General features: G+C 41.3%; 1 protein-coding gene across 1 annotated transcript in view; it reads right to left on the bottom strand.

Annotated features, from left to right (window-relative positions):
- Positions 1 to 205: 205 nt before the first annotated feature.
- LOC109240517 (MICOS complex subunit MIC60) overlaps positions 206 to 17,563 on the bottom strand; it is a 24,051-nt gene continuing 6,693 nt past the window's right edge. Inside the window, exons 3-12 of the mRNA XM_019407173.1 lie at positions 15,941 to 16,660; positions 15,757 to 15,858; positions 15,477 to 15,617; positions 15,211 to 15,288; positions 14,951 to 15,043; positions 14,745 to 14,864; positions 12,922 to 12,999; positions 4,587 to 4,766; positions 1,205 to 1,306; positions 206 to 1,113 (exon numbers count right to left, since the gene is read on the bottom strand). Coding sequence (XP_019262718.1) covers positions 880 to 1,113; positions 1,205 to 1,306; positions 4,587 to 4,766; positions 12,922 to 12,999; positions 14,745 to 14,864; positions 14,951 to 15,043; positions 15,211 to 15,288; positions 15,477 to 15,617; positions 15,757 to 15,858; positions 15,941 to 16,660 — 1,848 coding nt within the window. The 3' untranslated portion in view covers positions 206 to 879. The remainder of the gene's footprint in view (positions 1,114 to 1,204; positions 1,307 to 4,586; positions 4,767 to 12,921; positions 13,000 to 14,744; positions 14,865 to 14,950; positions 15,044 to 15,210; positions 15,289 to 15,476; positions 15,618 to 15,756; positions 15,859 to 15,940; positions 16,661 to 17,563) is intronic.

The following is a 17,563-nucleotide window of genomic DNA, read 5'->3' as shown; positions in this document are numbered from 1 at the left end:
TTTTTTTTTTTTAATAATTTCAACAGCTATATTAACCGGAGAAAAACACATACAACGCCAAAATCTAAAAGCAATAAAAAGAATCTCTGGAAACCCGGGGTCCAGACTGAACTGCAGAAGCTTATTATCTACAAGTCTGAAAGATCATCAAAATTTCAGGCTTAGTTTTCGAAAAGGTTTAACGATCAAACAGGTACTAAAACAATTAAAAGGAAGTCTAGTAATTTATTAAACATGTAATCCCATTAAAGTTACAATTTCACAAAAAACTTTTGCTTTCTAAGCCGATGTTTTAGAACTTCTGAATATAAATAAATTGAAACTTCAAACCCTTACTAGCATTTCATAATGAATTCAACTAGAATTGTTAGAATATACATAATCGATGTTTCTTGAGAAATTTCAACCTTCTTGTTTCAAGTTGAATTATGTCCACTTATCCTCGAACAGAAGAGAAACCTTGCAATGCTTGGCTGAGCTCTTTCAAATCCAACTCCCACGGAAAACTACCAAAGAAGTTATACAGTTGACTGAGCTGCCTTTATTATACATACCAAACAAGGTAACAGCTAATAGGATCGTTCATCAAAAAAGAAAAATCCAATGGTTACTCCTGCTAAATATATCCTTTTCATGGTTGACCTAAAATAAATGAACAAAAGTAGCCGGTTTTACAACAATGCTGCTCAATAGTGATGTATCTTTCAACGAAGATTATTCCCGGATAAAGAAAGGCATAACTACTTTACTTGGATTGCAACAAAAATAAAAGTACCACAATCACTGAAAATTTCAACATGTTAATCATCAAAAAGCCATTCTCGAGCAACTTTGTAGGTAGCAGATAAACTGAACCTTGATGCTATAATGATTATGGTTTCAAGTTATGCTGATAGTGGTGGCGTAAGATTGCAGTAAGGTTAGTGCTTGCTCGGTTATAGCTCTATTCCTAGCACGCTTAACCCAATCATCAACAACTCCTGCTGCCTGAGTGCCCTTTAAACCCTTCTCAAGTGCATCAGCAGCTTCTGATAGTTTTCCTTCAGCCAATAAACTCTCAACTCTGTTTACGAGGGATTCAACCCCATCACCAGACTGATCAGCCTCCTTAACCTGAAATCAGTAGACAAAATTATCTTGTATGAATTCAGTAAGCTTGAATAATCAGACTAGTTTAACTCAAAGGAGGGTAAAGCAAAGAAACCTTTAACCAGGATGCTACACTAGCCAAAGAATGTGTCAATATCCCACCACCACCTGGAGGAATCAGGCTAAAGTGACGAAGTGTCCCCTTCAATGTATCAAACTGTTAAAATGAGAAGTAATTAGAGATAGAACCATCGAGGTTTTGCTCACTGTAGAAGTATCAGCAACAAATTGTAACAGCAAAGAAAAGAGCTGCAGACTTCAATCTAAGCGCTACAAATTCCAATAAAGAAAAAACCTGCTCTACTTATTCACCCCCCCCCCCCAAACCCACCCACCCACCACAAATCCAAGAAAATACTTTAGGCGCAAGGAGCAAAAGAACAAAGATACAAATTCAGATACTTTCCAGCAGAAACCACACAATTCAAGTTTCAATTCTTGAGGAACAAGTCGACTGTTGACACGCTAATTAAATGATCAAAAAGAGATGCAAATAGAAAACTAGGATAAATTGAACAATGACCAAACCTCCTCGATCACAGTCATGCACATTTGTTTAAGAGTGATGATTCAACCAGAAAAAGATCCATTGAACTTGCCGAAAAATATCAACTGTGTAGGGGGTTAGCCAATTTAATCTTAATTATTCAAATTCTAGGATTTTTTGATAGCACATCTTCTTTCTCAAACATTAGGGAAATTTTAGCTTTAAATTTGATAACAAAAATAGTCCTACCGAAGAAATGATCTTACATAATGGTCCAATGAAATCTATTGCAAGGCTTTGAGTTCTTGAAGCATAAATTGGTTCAAACTCTGATATACCATGGTAGGACAAGAATAACTATACTGTTGTGAAGCAGTCAAAAACGCTGAGAGATCAAAAGGTCGACCCAAGAGTACCGTGATTACGCCATTCAAAGAAGCTTGTTAGTCTATAGACAAGCTTGAGTCTATTGCCACCTCAGAGTGACCTGGGAATTAGAGCAGGATTCATGACCACCGCAATGCCATATCCCCATGGCAGGAATTTTCGACCTAGTGTATCTAAAGCCAGATATAAGTACCTACTGGACTGAGCAAATCATAAAGTCTACATCAAGCATTTGAGCCTCAGAAGGTAAACCCGACCTTCGTAGACACTCAACGCATACTTGATGTGCAAGTTGGCAGACTTTTAGAGCTTCCAAGTACTGACAATGAGAAGGCCTCCATTCTACATTGCCAAGGAAATTGAAGCCTAGATAATCATATGGGAAACTGGAAAATGTCTTCACCTAAAACATGTATGGAATCAGCTCCAACAGGGTTGCTTAAAGGCTTTAGAGCCCAGGTTGACATTGCCTACCATTCTATTGTTTGGCATATTCAGACTGAGAGAGATAACAAGGCCTAGACACAAGCTAGTCGATCAGTTGTCATAGCAGAGTAGCAGTTAACCTTTCTGCGAGATCACGGAAGTAAATGCATATTGCAGATGGCAACAAGAATCAAATCAAACTTTAGAGCTTAAATACTACTGGATCCTATGCCTTCAAACCAGTAATTTGTACAAGGCATGTACCTCTCAAATGATTCAACTCTGTGACACGTCACAAGTCTTGTGGGTCTTCCACCCAGAGGCCACTCCAGTGTAATGTCGAGTTTGGCCCCTAGCCCCCTACCCAGAATTTTTTGTCTTTCTGTGCCCTATCCTCATTCTCTTTGCATTATCATTCTCAACCAAAAATCATGGCACCTTCACAACAATTATCGGATCTAAACTGGTTGCAAGTTTTATCACCCATATACATACCGATTTTGGATCGCAAAAATTCAATGTCTAATATACAATGCTCCCATAGAATATCTCAGAAAAGAATTGAAGTTTAACCAAAAACTGTAATACAGCCGCGTCCATGGAGTTCAACATTTGAAACTTCCTCCAGGTTCACATTAGTAACAGTCCTACATGAGTTCTAAATCTTGGAAATTAAATTAAATTAATAGGAATACAACTTGGAAGTCCCAAATTAGCTTAGGTCTTCCAGACAGCTGGTGTCAGGACAACACTAATCTTGGATGGACAACAAAGAGAACCAGGGTTACAGCTCTTCTAACACTTCACATAAATATAAATGAAGGAAAAGCATCACTATTTAAAAACTGTAAACCAAATTATCCAGCTCCTTTGCAATGAGGATCCTTGCTTTTGCCAATGTATCACCTTCGGTAGCATTCCATTTCTAATGATTTCTTCTTCACCAACACAGAGAGACAGTAATTGTATCAGGTTCTTCTGGTTTTTTTGGGACTTGGCATGAAAGTTCAGAAGACAAAAGAATGCAGCAGGGAAGGGAAGACTTCTCCTGCTGTAGTAGTAAAAAATGTAGCAAAAGGAAACAGCAAGCGTCACTCAGGAAGAGCACTATGCTAAAGAAAAAAGGAAAAAAATTCCTTTTTGTTTTCTTCTGTCAGGGAGAGAGAGAAGTTACTAAGTGGATATACCATCAAGGCTTTAAAATATTTGGCAAAACATAGGTTGCAAGCAGCTAGCAACTTCAAATGTGTAAAGAATCGGGTGAAGATGTCAATCACCTCCTTTTTACATTGCTGGATAGCATCTCGATTGCGGTGGGAAATACTATGTTGGTTTGGTCTTCAATGGGTGATGACAGGCACTAGAGATGGCAAAATGGTTAAAAGAAAACCGTTATCCACCCATATTATCCATTAAAAATGGGCTGGATAATGAACTTTTTAAGAACGGGTCGAATATGGATAAGAACCATACTATCCACTTAGAAAATGGATAATTAAATGGATAACCAATGGATAACTAATGGGTTTAGCTTTTACATTTGTAAAGCCTCAAATTGGGGGTTCCTCAAGTTTGGGACACTAGGAATTCTCCCAAAAGTGATCATATTCAAGAAGCCACGGATAATATGGATATCCATATCATCCGCCGGATAACCCGTTTTTTATCCATCTCAAATACGGGTTGGGTCGGATAATTTATCCGTTTTTCAAATTATCCCTTTTTGACCCGCTCATATCCGATCCGCCCGTTTGCCACCCCTACCAGGCACAGTCAGAGATTTAGCTGGACCTTAGAAGGCAGGAGAGACGACACAGGTCGTGGGATGTTGCCCCACTAGCACTTATGTGGTACCAAGAGAGAGAAATAGGAGAGCTTTTGACGGAATAGAGAAGGACTTTGTATGCTTGAGGAATACCCTTTTATCCCTTATTTCCTTTAGGCGCACCCATGAGGTCCCTATAGGTATAGAAGATTGGGTGTCGTTCGTGAAAACCATATCATTTTTAAGGTTTTCTAGTTTTTGGATACTTCTTGTATAAGGGTGATTTTCTGCCTATAGTTTATAAAATCTTAATAATTGGTAAAAAAAAAAAGGAAATGTTCAACCCTAAATCACAGTGCTTCAGATACTTGCCTTATGATTCAGTTGTAAAACAGTATCTGAACCATATCTCCGTGTTTCCTCAGGAAGAGATGATAGAACCAATTCCAGCAGCGAGTTGTTATCTATTCCTTCGAGAGAAGTGTGAAGAACTTCTATTTCTTTTTGAATTGGTAACCCCCTAGACAGTGCATCTTCCAGAGCAAGCACCCCCTGCAACAATAAACAATCAAAGATCGCATGCATAGCTTATAGACTTATATACAGGGTTTAGCTAATATATGAATTGTACCCATTATTTCCCTTTGAAAACCCTTGCTAACACTTAAAAGAAAGGGATACTTGAGCAGTTGGACTGACAATACAATTCAATTGTAGAAATTAACTTGGTTTACAGCTCAACAAATAAAGAACAAATTAGTATCATAACATCCCCGTTCTTCCTCAGCAACAACCACTGTGCTATTCTTCTGGTTGGATGCATTACGTTTCTTGTATTTTAGATGGATAATTTGTTCATGTTCCAAAAGTTAATTGCTTATATTGACGATATGGTTTTAGCTTCCCCTTTTTTTTTGTTGAGTAAGGTAGCATCAATATGGTTTTAACTTTCAACTTCAGAATGAGTAACATATCACCTCGTTTTACAGTCTGAATTTCTTTCTCTTAATATACAAACTTTGATAGGTTTTCTCTTAATATACATTATTCTTGGGAGATATATACTTCATGAAGCACGAAATCCAATGGCCATTTTTCCATCAGTGCACGAGAGAGCTAATTGACTGGAGCTATAGGAGGAAGAAGAGTGCCAACCTTGAGTTTCAGAAGTTATTTAGCAATAGCATATGTGAAAATGGTGTTACTGAAATGGTGATTACCAGGAATAAGTGAGATGGTTACAGAAGAAAAAGTTTAACATAGATTTAGGAAAGCTTCAATTGTTCAAAACAGAACTCAAGATCATATTTCACAGAGAAATGGGAGCTGTTACCCAAATTGTTCTGTGCTTTTAGATGTTGGTAAAAGTATTTCAGGAAAACAGAGAAATGACTATGTTAGCTGGTCATTGAGAACGGAAGATAGTTTCTGATGAGAAAAATTTTGAGACTTAGTGGAAGCTGCAATTTTCTAAAATAAATTCAACACCATTTTTGGAAAAAGGGATCTGTTTAGACATGTTACCTAATTGTGCCTTTCTTTATGTATTGACAAAAGTATTTTAGGAAAATAAAAATGGATAGAGATTATTCAGAACTTACCTCAAAAATGTTGTCAGGCACTTTCCCCGAGACATTTCTCTTTCATGAATCATAGGATTGTATCACCACCCTCCAAGAGCCAAGCCTATCGCGACCAAAACCCAGCGAAAATCTCCAGTGTACGACCACCCACGCGCCCTCACGCGTGGCCCAGTTCCGGCGACTTCTCAGCCCCGCGCCAGCGCGTGAGGCTTATCGCGGCCAGATCTCACTTTTTCTTCTTCGGACAGCCTCATCGCGAGGCTGTTCCGAGCCTACCCATCCAAGAATCTCCAAAATCTGACGAATTTCACTATTTTCCGGCAACGGGTGAGGCTTTTTCCGACCAGATCTCACTTCTTCTTCTTCTTAGTCAGCCTCTTCGCGAGGCTTTTCCGAGCCTACCCATCCAAGAATCTCCAAAATCTGACGAATTTCACTATTTTCCGGCGACGGGTGAGGCTTTTTCCGACCAGATCTCACTTCTTCTTCTTCTTAGTCAGCCTCTTCGCGAGGCTTTTCCGAGCCTACCCATCCTAGTTCCACCAAAATCCGAAGATTTTTTCTTTTTTCCGGCAAAAATCTTCAGATTCCGGCTTCATTCTCCAATTTTTCCGGCATTGTGCAGCACCGGAAATCCCCCTTTCACTCCTACACCCTGTTTACAGCTACTGTGACTTAAAACAGTAGTCATTTATTATGGGGGAAAACAGAATTTATTTTAACGCTGGTTTTAAATCCTTTTGACCCCTTTCCGAGTTCTTCTCTATTCATCCTTCTTCTCTATTCATCCTTGTGATTTAGCAAACATCCCGCAGCTATAGATAGTATTTTGGGACAGGCGAATTTAGATATGATGGATTCTAGGGAGAGAAGCTCCTACTTCTCTAGAAAGCTGGAAAACATGTCTTTCATCAAAGCTGCCTCTTGACCAGCCCTAGAACTTGGGGGAAGATGCCATCGAAAGCTCGACGTAGGGCAGGAGCCGCACATCTCGCTGTCTGAGGAGCACACTCTCAGGCGCAAGGGTTTCTCGGAATCTTGTCTGATTGGGTCTTTCTCCAAATGTGTTGGTTCTCTAGAGTCTGTTAGGAACTGGGCAGCAGCGGTATGGAACGTCAAGGACGGGCTGAAAATATCGCAGCTGGGGGACACGCAATATCTCTTTCGATTTGTCGACGAGTCTCAAGCTTCAGAAATTCTTGTCAGGGGAAAGAGGTGGTTCGATGGGAACTTCTCAAAGCAAGACAGATAGGTGGAGCACGATGGGTGTCTCGACTCTCGTTTCTCCGGCGAAACATTGGTGGTCAACATGGTGGGTCTCCCGGTGCATCTTTGGTGTCTTGACCTATTCAAGAAGATTGGGAAAATCGGTGGGGTTTTTATTGATGTCACTTGCAGCCTACACGATCTCTCACGAGTGAGGATTGTGGCGAGGAAAGGGGGCAGAATCCATGTCTCCACTGTGGTGGAAGATGGCTACTTAAGTTATAGGGTTTGGTTGAGCCCTGAATTTCGCCCTATCTTTATGCTAGTGGTAGTGGCGGAAGAAAAGGGATGGTCAAATAGAAGGAAGGGGAGGGGAAATCAGTCTCTGAAGGGAGGGGAGGGCTCACCGGATCAGTGGACTAAGCCGGAATCAGACGTTAGATCGATAAGAGACGGGGGGTTTGAATTTGAGAGAAGACAAAATTTTATCATGAGGAGAAGACGTGAATGCCTCTGGGTTAGTGATGCGGGCTGGAAAGGCAGAATGGGTCAGTCCTCTTTTAATTATCATAGAGGCGGCCAAGTTTTCAGCAAGTATAGGCCTGGGCCTCCACACATGGGCCCAACAACTTTTCCCAATTCTATCAAAATTGATCCTAGGGCCCAGATTATTTTAAGCTACGTCTGATAAGGCTCCTAAGCATATGGGAACAGTCGCTCCTTCTTCTGCCAATGGTGCTTCACACAGTGGTATTTCTTCACCGAACTCTAGTAACCTGCGCCCCTCTTCGATGGCCGCTGCTTCAGGGGCAGCACCGGCTAAAGCTGGTGGTGTTATTCCCCGGCCTCCCGCCTCCGATGGACCTAGCTCCATCGCCCCCTCATCTTCTCCTGTGCTTAGCTGTGCTGAGGTTATACTTCAAGCTCCTTCTTCTGGGGAGATTGTTGCGCCTGCCCCAATTGATGTTAGTGCCGAACCAGTAATTCTAATTAATATGCCGCCAAGGGTTCCATGCTCTCTTCCTTCCCGCTACCCTGCTGGCGTTTTTGGCCATTCCTATAGCAGCGGGGTGTTAATTTCAGAGGTTGGTGCCTCTCCAGGAAATGGTGAGATCCTTCCGGCACCTAAAGTTCCTATTGCTAGCAATGCTATGGTGTTGTATTCCTCCGGTAGGAGCAAGGAAAGGGAACATATAGAAGACGCATGTCCAATTTCGTCACGGATTGGAGGAGGGGATATGTCCTTCTGGATGGAGTATAAACTATTAAACTTTGGGAAGTTTTTAGGTGTTCCGTTAGAATTGTTGAGGGAGATTGAGCAACAGTCTTTTTATGATGGTGCAGGAGGGAGTTGGGTCAAGGTGATAAGCAAAATAATTTAGGGGATGTAGTGTGTACCAGAGAAGGGGCCGGGTGTGTGACAGGGAGGAAGGGAGCTCGGCTAGGGGGGGTGGGGAAAAGGGGGATATTGTTACTTATGGAAGTTAAGATTCTTTCATGGAATGTGAGGGGATGAATGAACCAAACAAAAAGGCCATCATCAAAGTGCGAGTTAAAGAGTTTGTTTTCAGGAGACCTAAATGGAAGTTTTGTCGGATGCGATTGTGAGGAGTGTTTGGGGAGGTAGTTGGTGAAATATCACTGGGTCCCAGCAGCGGGAAGTGCCAAGGGCATTCTTCTTATGTGGGATGATAGAAGCTTGGAGAGAGAGGAGATTAAGAAGGAAGTTTTTTCTTTAGCAGCTCTTGTCAAAGATAGAGTGAGTGGGGTGGAGTAGGGATTTGGGGGAATGTACGGACCGGTAGGAGAAGAGTCCAAGGTGTCTTTTTGGGAGGAACTGGCCAATGTTATGGGGAACGGGACATTCCATGGGTTCTAGGGGGAGACTTTAACACTATTAGATGCCCGGAAGAGAGATTAGGGTGTAGTCTGATTTCGAGGGTCATGGAGAAGTTTTCTGACTTCATCAATGATCACTTTCTCATTGATCTTCCTCTGTCGGGGGAAAGGTTTACTTGGGCTAGGGCGGAGGATTCCAACTCAAGGTCTAGACTTGATAGATTTCTGATATCGCCCTCCTGGGATGAGCTGGTGCCGAATGTGCTGCAGATTCCTTTACCTAGGGTGACTTCGGATCATTTGCCTATCTTGCTAGATGGATGCAGAGAGAGAGGGGGGTGCGTGCTCCTTTCCTATTCGAGAACATGTGGTTGAAAGTGCCAGGATTTGGCGACAAAGTGAAAGAATGTTGGACAAGCTACGGGGCATGAGGGACACCTTCATTCCGTCTTTCGAAGAAACTTAAATTGCTCAAGGGAGATATTATTAGGTGGAATAAGGAGGGTTTTTAGGGTAGAGGTTAAAATGAGGGAGCTTATGCATGAATTGGGGGAATTAGAGAGAAGGAAAGGGGCGAGGGAGCTAGATGAATCTGAGAAAGCGAGATTGGGGGAGGTTAAGAGGGAAATAGTCGAGTTAGCAATAGCTCAGGAGACTAGTTAGCGGCAAAAATAGAGGGCGCTCTGGTTAAAGGAAGATGATTCGAATACCAAGTTTTTCCACAGGGTTGCGGTTGCAAATCGAAGGAGAAACTTCATAGAGTCCTTAGTTGTGGATGGGGTGAGGATTGAGGGAGATGACGAGGTAAAAGGGGCGATAATGGGTTTTATGAGAACTTATACAACGAGGAAGTTAGTTGGAGGCCTACTTTGAGGGGAATAGAGTTCAATCATATAGGGGAGGGGGATAGTGAGTGGCTACAAAGGGCTTTCGAGGAGGAGGAGGTGCACGAGGCTGTGTCGAGTTGTGCTGGTGATAAGGCCCCCGGGCCTGATGGTTTCTCCTTGGCCTACCTCCAGCTCTGTTGGGACACCATTAAGGGGGAGTTGATGGAAGCCATTGAATACTTCCACGTCGATGGTGTTTTCGAGAGAAGTATCAATGCTTCTTTTATTACTATTGTGCCTAAGAAAGAAGGTGCATCTTGTATCAGAGACTACAGGCCTATTAGTGAGCATTTACAAGATTATTTCTAAAGTGCTCTCCAATAGACTCGAGAAGGTTCTTGACATGTCTGTTTCGTCCTCCCAGGATGCGTTTGTGGAAGGTAGGTAGATCCTGGACGCTGCTTTGGTGGCAAATGAACTTGTAAACTCCAGAAGGAAAAATAGAGAACCCGGCTTACTATGCAAGTTAGACCTTGAGAAGGCTTTCGACCATGTCAATTGGGAGTTCCGAGATTTCATTATGATGCGGATGGGGTTTGGGGTAAGATGGAGGGGATGGATCAAGTTCTGCATTTCCTCAGTCAGATTCTCTGTCCTGGTTAATGGTAGCCCGTGTGGTTTCTTTGGCAGCTCCAGGGGTCTAAGGCAAGGTGACCCTCTATCCCCCATGCTATTCATTCTAGTGATGGATGACCGTGCGGCGGGCAGAGACTTCTTGAGAGGATTCTCAGCTCCGATCGGGGTGTTGAGTGCCCGTAGAGTCTCTCATTTGCTTTTTGCGGATGACACCCTAGTTTTCTGTGATGCCGATATGGATCAATTGACCTACCTGAAGCAGGTCCTGCAGTGGTTTCAGATAGTATCAGGACTCAAAATCAACCTCGGCAAGTGTGAAATTTTCCCGGTGGGTGAGGTTTCTAACATTGATGCTTTGTCTTATGTTCTCAAATGTAAGGTGGGCTCTTTTCCCACTACTTACCTGGGTCTCCCATTTGGCGCTTCGCAAAAGGATACTACGGTTTGGAATCCAGTGATCGAAAGGGTTGAAAAAAGATTAGCAGGCTGGCAGAAACAATACTTGTCAAAAGGCGGTAAGGAAGTGCTTATTAAAAACACTTTATCGAGTATGCCCACCTATTACTTGTCCATGTTGCAAGCTACTGTGAGCATCACAGAAAAACTGGAACGGCTTCAAAGGAATTTTCTTTGGGATGCGGCGGATGGAACTAGAAAGTTTCATCTAGTGAATTGGCAAACAGTCACTTCCCCAAAGAAGTGGGTGGACTTGGAGTAAAAGATCTTAAGGTATCCAACGGAACTTTGTTGGGGAAGTGGCTGTGGGGATTCGGGGTGTAAAGCATGCTCTCATAGTAGAAAAGTACGATTCCACGGAGGGGGTCGGAGGACCAAGGCAATCACAGTATCTTCCGGGTGTGGCATGTGGAGGAGCATCATGAAGAATTGGGGAGCCTTCAAATGCAACATCACTTACAGGGTGGGAGATGGAAGGAGAATCAACTTTTGGAATCACAGGTGGTGTAGAGAGGATACTCTGAGGGTTTCTTTCCCCCACGTCTTAGAGTTTCAAATCAGAAGGAATTGATGGTCCAACAGATTCGCAAGGAGCATGAAGGGGGGTAGTATGGGACCTCTCATTTAGAAGGAACATGCAAGATTGGGAGATTGCGGAGCTCCGAGATTTGTTGGCACTGCTATATGGGCAAGACATGCCCCAGCCATTTTGTGATTCTTGGAGATGGGGGCTGCGTGGCGATGGTTTGTTCACCGTAAAGTCCTTTTACCAGAGTATGTTGGTGAGAGAGGAGGCCATTTTTCCATACTCCTCGATCTGGATTCCTAAGGCGCCCACGAAGGTGTGCTTTTTTGACTGGCTAGCGGCGAGGGGAGTGATCTTGACTGCTGAAAATTTGCGAAAGAGAGGAATTACACTTGTTATTTGGTGCTAACATGTGTAAAGAAGTTGATCATCTTTTGTTGCATTGCCCTGTGTCCTCGGGTTTGTAAAGGGCAATCCTGAATCTTTTTGGTGTTCAATGGGTGATGCCACGCACCGTAAAGGAAATGTTACATAGTTGGGCTGGTTTCCGTAGAAGAAAAAAGCAAAAGGCGTGGAAGTTCGCACTGTTAGCTCTCATGCGGATAGTTTGGGGAGGAGAAAAATAGGAGAGCTTTTGAGAGGATTGAGTCTCCTTTTTCACATCTTAAGAATAGTCTTTTATCTTTGATGTATTTTCGGTGCTTACATAGCCCCTACTTGTATAGAAGATTGGCGTCTTTTTTTAGAGAATCATGTTTTGATGTAAATTCTCTACTTTTTAGTATACTTCTTGTATACGGGAGTTTTTTCTCCCTTTTGATTAATACAATTTACCTTATCAAAAAAAAAGAAAAAGAAAAATGGTTACACATAGAACTTATCACATTCATGTAGGAGACTCTCCCTCTCCCTCTCCCTCTCCCTCTCCCTCTCCCTCTCCCTCTCTCTCATACGCACACACACAAAAAAGGGTCCCCCTCAAATTTCAACACCACCAATTTAAAGAAATTAGAGACCGAAGATGAAATGTAGACAGCAGTGGTTGATATTACTAAAAGGTGCCATTCGACGGATATTAGAGTGTATAGCTAATCTTCTTACCGGGGCATGGCCAAAGCGAGTACAGTAGCACCAACCTCAATCATGCAATGATTAGTAAACAGAAGTCAACTGAAAATCAGCTGAGAAAGGACGGAATGAATGTTATTAAGAATTAGAATGGTTGATTTATGGCTTTCAACTTCCAAGGTGTTTCTAGTTGAGTTGAAATTAATTGTCTGGAAATCCCAATGGAATTCAAGGTTTGATTAGACCTTTCGGACATGATACCAGATGTTCCCAAATTCTAGCAGGGCAGTCATACACATAAAGAAAGGATTACCAGTACGAAGTCTTGCAGTGGCATCATATATGTGGAGAGGGCAATGTAGCAAACCATATGTACTAACATATTTCTGTTAGAAGATACTCTGGACTAAAGATGTAACATCATCCCTGATGACGAGATTCTTCTTCAGAATGAAAGAATTTATTTATATATGGTCTCCACCCACCCTCAGGATAAAAGACATTTTTTAAAAAGGAGGGAGAATACAGAAATAAAAAGAAAAGCACAGCAGAGGTAGATACTTTACCAGAGCAAGCTTGTGAACAGAATGACTCTGTCGAGCCTCTTCAGATCGTGCATAAAATGCCATGCACAGAGCATTTATCTGCAAAACAATAACAATTCAAATCAAATCAAATCAGCCATAGAAAATGTCAAGCACTTAGACAAATGAACTACGGAGAAACACTCTAGAGAATAGCATTTTAAGATAAGTAGACATACGAATATATAAACAGCAAATTTAGCTAGCATAAGAAGATATTTAGGTTAATGCTGAGAATGGTATAAATGAAGATGCAACACAGAGAATTGAAAAGATTTTATGAAAAAGAGGAATGTTGCTGGACTGTTATGCAGTAGGAGGATACCTACCCAAAGAAAGACAAGTTCTATAGAACGGTTCTAAGACTAGCAATGTAATGTGGGAGTGAATCTTGGGCTTTCTCGGGGTAAAATATTGGGCCTCTAGTGCCAACATATTCACAAGATGAGCATCACATAGATGCATATGTTAAGATGAATATGCAACTCCCACCATGTTAGACAATAGAAAATCATAACATCTTAAAGAACATGCAGGTAACACACAGGATAAAATAAGAGAAGATCACATCATATGTTAAGATGAATATGCAACTCCCACCATGTTAGACAATAGAAAATCATAACATCTTACAGAAAGTGCAAGTAACACACAGGATAAAATAAGAGAAGATCACATGAGATTGTTTGGATATGTCCTAAGTAGATCTCCAAATGCACCAACTTGTAAGTATGACACCGTGATCTTTTTTTTTCCTGAATGACACCATGATGATTGAAGGTGTAAAAAGGAGGACAAGGGACACCTAAAGACATATTGAAGGAAGTTCTTTTCTTGAGACCGACAATTTCTCCACATCCATATAAACTTAGCAAAAATTAGATGGAAGCAAAAGCCAACATAGGTGACACCAACTAGTTAGGATTATAGCTTGCAATGTTGGTTCACTTGCATCAAGTACAAAGTTCGGTAGGAGCTATTTTAGTATTTTTTAGAGATTTGTATGCCAGTAGTATGTAGAGAAAGTCTAGAGTTAGAAACCCAAACTATTGAGTATTCGTATGAATGGGTCTGAACGGAGCAAAATACCCAGATGATTCATAGAGATTGAGCCGTAATTGTTATTGTTGTTATAAAGGATTATGATATAGACCTTTCAGCAGACATTCAGCACTAGGACAATTCTGCAATTTACCTTTATTTCAAGTAGTAAAATTCCTACTGGGAGAAAGGGAAGAAACATACGTTAAGCAGCAATAGGCGCCGAATTCTAAAGAACATGACAAAGAATGTTATTTGTTCTCCCACCAATCATGCAAGGCATCTCCTGCCTTAAGCATTATTATACTTACAGTCATGTGAAATCTAATCCCAAAGCCAAAGCAAGAAATGAAGCCAAGCATATAGCAATAGACTCATGACAAAAACGAAGAAATAACTGCAGTCAATCACATCAGTTATTTCCCAATGCACGTAAGACAAACATTTTACTTGTATCCAACAAACAAAAATGAATCAAAATGAGAGTTTTGTCCGCCAACAATACTTTACTGAAGCAGTCACGATGGGGTAAGTTTTTCCTTTTAGCACAAAATTGGATGCAGGTGTTGGTCTATACAGAATTTAGGATAGCAATTATCTGGTTTCATTATCTGTGGTCCAAAATCTCCTCCTATAGATGTTTCAAGACAGGGACAGTTTCTAACTCTCAGTTGAATTGGAATGTGCATAAAAAAGATTGGTGTAAAATCAAATGAAAAGAGTAACTTCTATATGTGGAAAATTAATATCAGCAGAAGCTGTACATGGAGATTAGCTTCAGCCATTTTTTCAATTTGAGATGCTTTCTCACTTGCAATAGCCGCATCCAGTTCTGCTTTACCCAACTCCTCGGCTTTTTTCAGTTTTAGTTCTGCTTCAACTTCCTGCAATTACAAAATCTCCATAATCCTGCTGGACGGAAAAAATAGTCTTAAGAGAGTTGGCAAATGCTGCCAACATCAAATAGCACCTTTTCCTCGAGCTCCATCTTATGTTCTTCTTCTAATTTTTCTTGAAGTGATTTCAAAGCTGCAACGGCTTTTGCTCTTTCCTTTTTCAGTTCCTAATGAAGTGGTCCATCATTAATCAGTTCAACAAAAACATTAGGGTCATGAAAAGGCAATGAAAAATCATCAACCAAGAATAGTTGAATAAAGAATAAAAGATATGATGCACTGCAGCAGCGTATATGAGGACAAGATATGAAACCAGAAACAAATGTGCTACAACCTTATCCAGTAAAGCCTCTCGTTCCGCATACATTAGTTCCCTGGCCCTGGCATCTTTAAGTTCCTTTTCATATTTCTCCTAAATGAGGTGAGCAGAAAAAGTTTTAGCAATAACAATAATAACAACAACAACAATGATAAGCAGCAACACTGTTAAAGAGCAAATTATGCGGGAGAAATAACACAAAAATCTTAAGAGTAAAGCATCACAAGAATGTCATAACATCCTATTTTAAAATTTGTGCTGAATTCCCAAAGGTCTCACACCTTCATATGTTTCTTTTCTTCAGCAAATAAATGAGCATCTATCTCTGCTTGTCTTCTCTCAGCTTCATGAAGCGCTTGTAAGAAATCAAGCACCAATTTTCCATCTTTCGATATATAGGCATCACCCAGATCATCAGTAACCTTCAAAGTCATAAAGCAGAGGTTAAGGAAACCAAATAAGAGATTCTCTCTCATATCCTCGTCTTTTCCTTCTTGCCCTTTTTTTTTTAGGGGGGGGGGGGGGGGTGGAGGCGGGAGGACATGAGGAAGGAGAAGATACCTTATGCTTGTCAGAGGAGGCTGTAGTGGTAGCTCCACCCCCATCTCTTAAACAGTATTCATCAAGGAGGGAATTAGGTTTTTCATCATGATAAGGAGCATCCTTCAAAAAGTAGCTGTTCAGAGAACCATGACAAAAATTTGTAACTCACAAGATAAAAGTGTTAGCACAAGTTGGTTTATACCTCCATCTTGGCTTGACTGGTTACATGCTCAGGGGGCATGGCTCTAGCCTCATTTTCCTTCTGAAATGTATCAGCCTGCGTAAGAGTTGGAGTGATTTCAATTGCCTCAGGCTGCACCGCATCAGTAGTTACCTCTGGGCTCTTTGTGTCCAAAGTGTCTTCAGGTGATTGAGTAGAATTAAGTCTTGTTTCATCAGGTGTCACACTTTCCTGAACGGAGCTGGGTGACAATTCTTTTACTTCAGTGTAGCTGGCTTCTCCGCCAGTAATTTCTGACGAATCTTTTACCAGAAATTTACTTTCTGCTCCCATTTTGCTTGGCTCTTCTGGTCCAGAGGGATCTTGTAGAGTTCCAATGTTCTCGTCAGTTCGCTCCACACTATCAGAGTCTACAAATTTAGACTCGGGATCTGGTCTTCCTAAAGTTTCACTATCTTGTGAAACTTCACTACTTTCCTTTAGCTCCTTCCCATCTTGAATGGCAGTTCCTGTCCTGGCTAATTCAGGGGTAGAATGAGGCTCTTTAACGAGGTACTTATCCAAATATCCAGTTTGATAAGCTGCAATAAATCCAGCACCTAAAGCAACAGATCCAATAATAAATCTCGGCAAGAGACTCCCTGTCTCTGGGGACTTGCCAGTCGAACCTGGCCCCCGTGGTGGCCCATTTTGTTTGGGTGAGGCTGAAAATGCTCTTCTGGAGAAAAGATAGGAAGGTACCTGAACCAATATACAGAGGAACAATTGGGCATACAGAAACTCAATTTGATCTAGTTACTGTAAGACATAACAGAAATTCAATGTGATCTATTGTAATACATAACACTAGTACTCAAAGAAAATGCAATGAATCCTTTTTTTTCTTTTATTTTTCTTGTGATAAAGGGAAAAGGGAAAAAGCAAGGGGATGACAATCAAACATCAAAATCAAAGTTCTGAGCATTGCCAGGAAGGTCCACTTATGCCAGATCATTGTGTTTCTCTCCAATGGCATTAGATTTGTTCTACCTCCACTGATGCATCACAATTTACAACAATACACCAACTCATTTTGGTGTCACTTATCACAACAACAACATACCCAGTGTAATCCCAGTTGCAGGATCCGGGGAGGGTAACGTGTACGCAGACCTTATCCTACCTTGTGGAGGTAGAGAGGCTGTTTCTGAAAGACCCTCAGCTCAAGTAAAACAATTCTCAACAGGTTTGAACAAGAGAATAGCAATGAAGAGGCCATGTTGAAAATACTAAATACAAGAACACTAACAACAGGAAAATAACAAAGCAATAAGAAAATCGAAGCAAGGGGAACAACAAATAATAGTTGGAATCGAAGAATAAGAAAAATACGAAAAATGGTAATACTAATATTGATATGGAAAAAACAGAGCAGATACGGTATCCCAAACTCGACGGCCTACTAACCTTCTACCCTAATCGTCAACCTCCATATCTTCTTATCTAGGGTCATGTCCTCGGTAAGCTGGAGACATATCATGTCATGTCTAATCACTTCTCCCTAATACTTCTGCCGCCTACCTCTACCTCTCATCAGACTCACAATAGCCAACTTCTTGTACCTCCTCACTTGGTTGGGGGGGGGGGGGGGGGCAGTCGTGTGCG

Source organism: Nicotiana attenuata, unplaced genomic scaffold, assembly GCF_001879085.1.
Source record: "Nicotiana attenuata strain UT unplaced genomic scaffold, NIATTr2, whole genome shotgun sequence".
NCBI classification, from domain to species: Eukaryota; Viridiplantae; Streptophyta; class Magnoliopsida; order Solanales; family Solanaceae; genus Nicotiana; species Nicotiana attenuata.
This window is presented reverse-complemented; position numbering and strand designations above follow the sequence as displayed.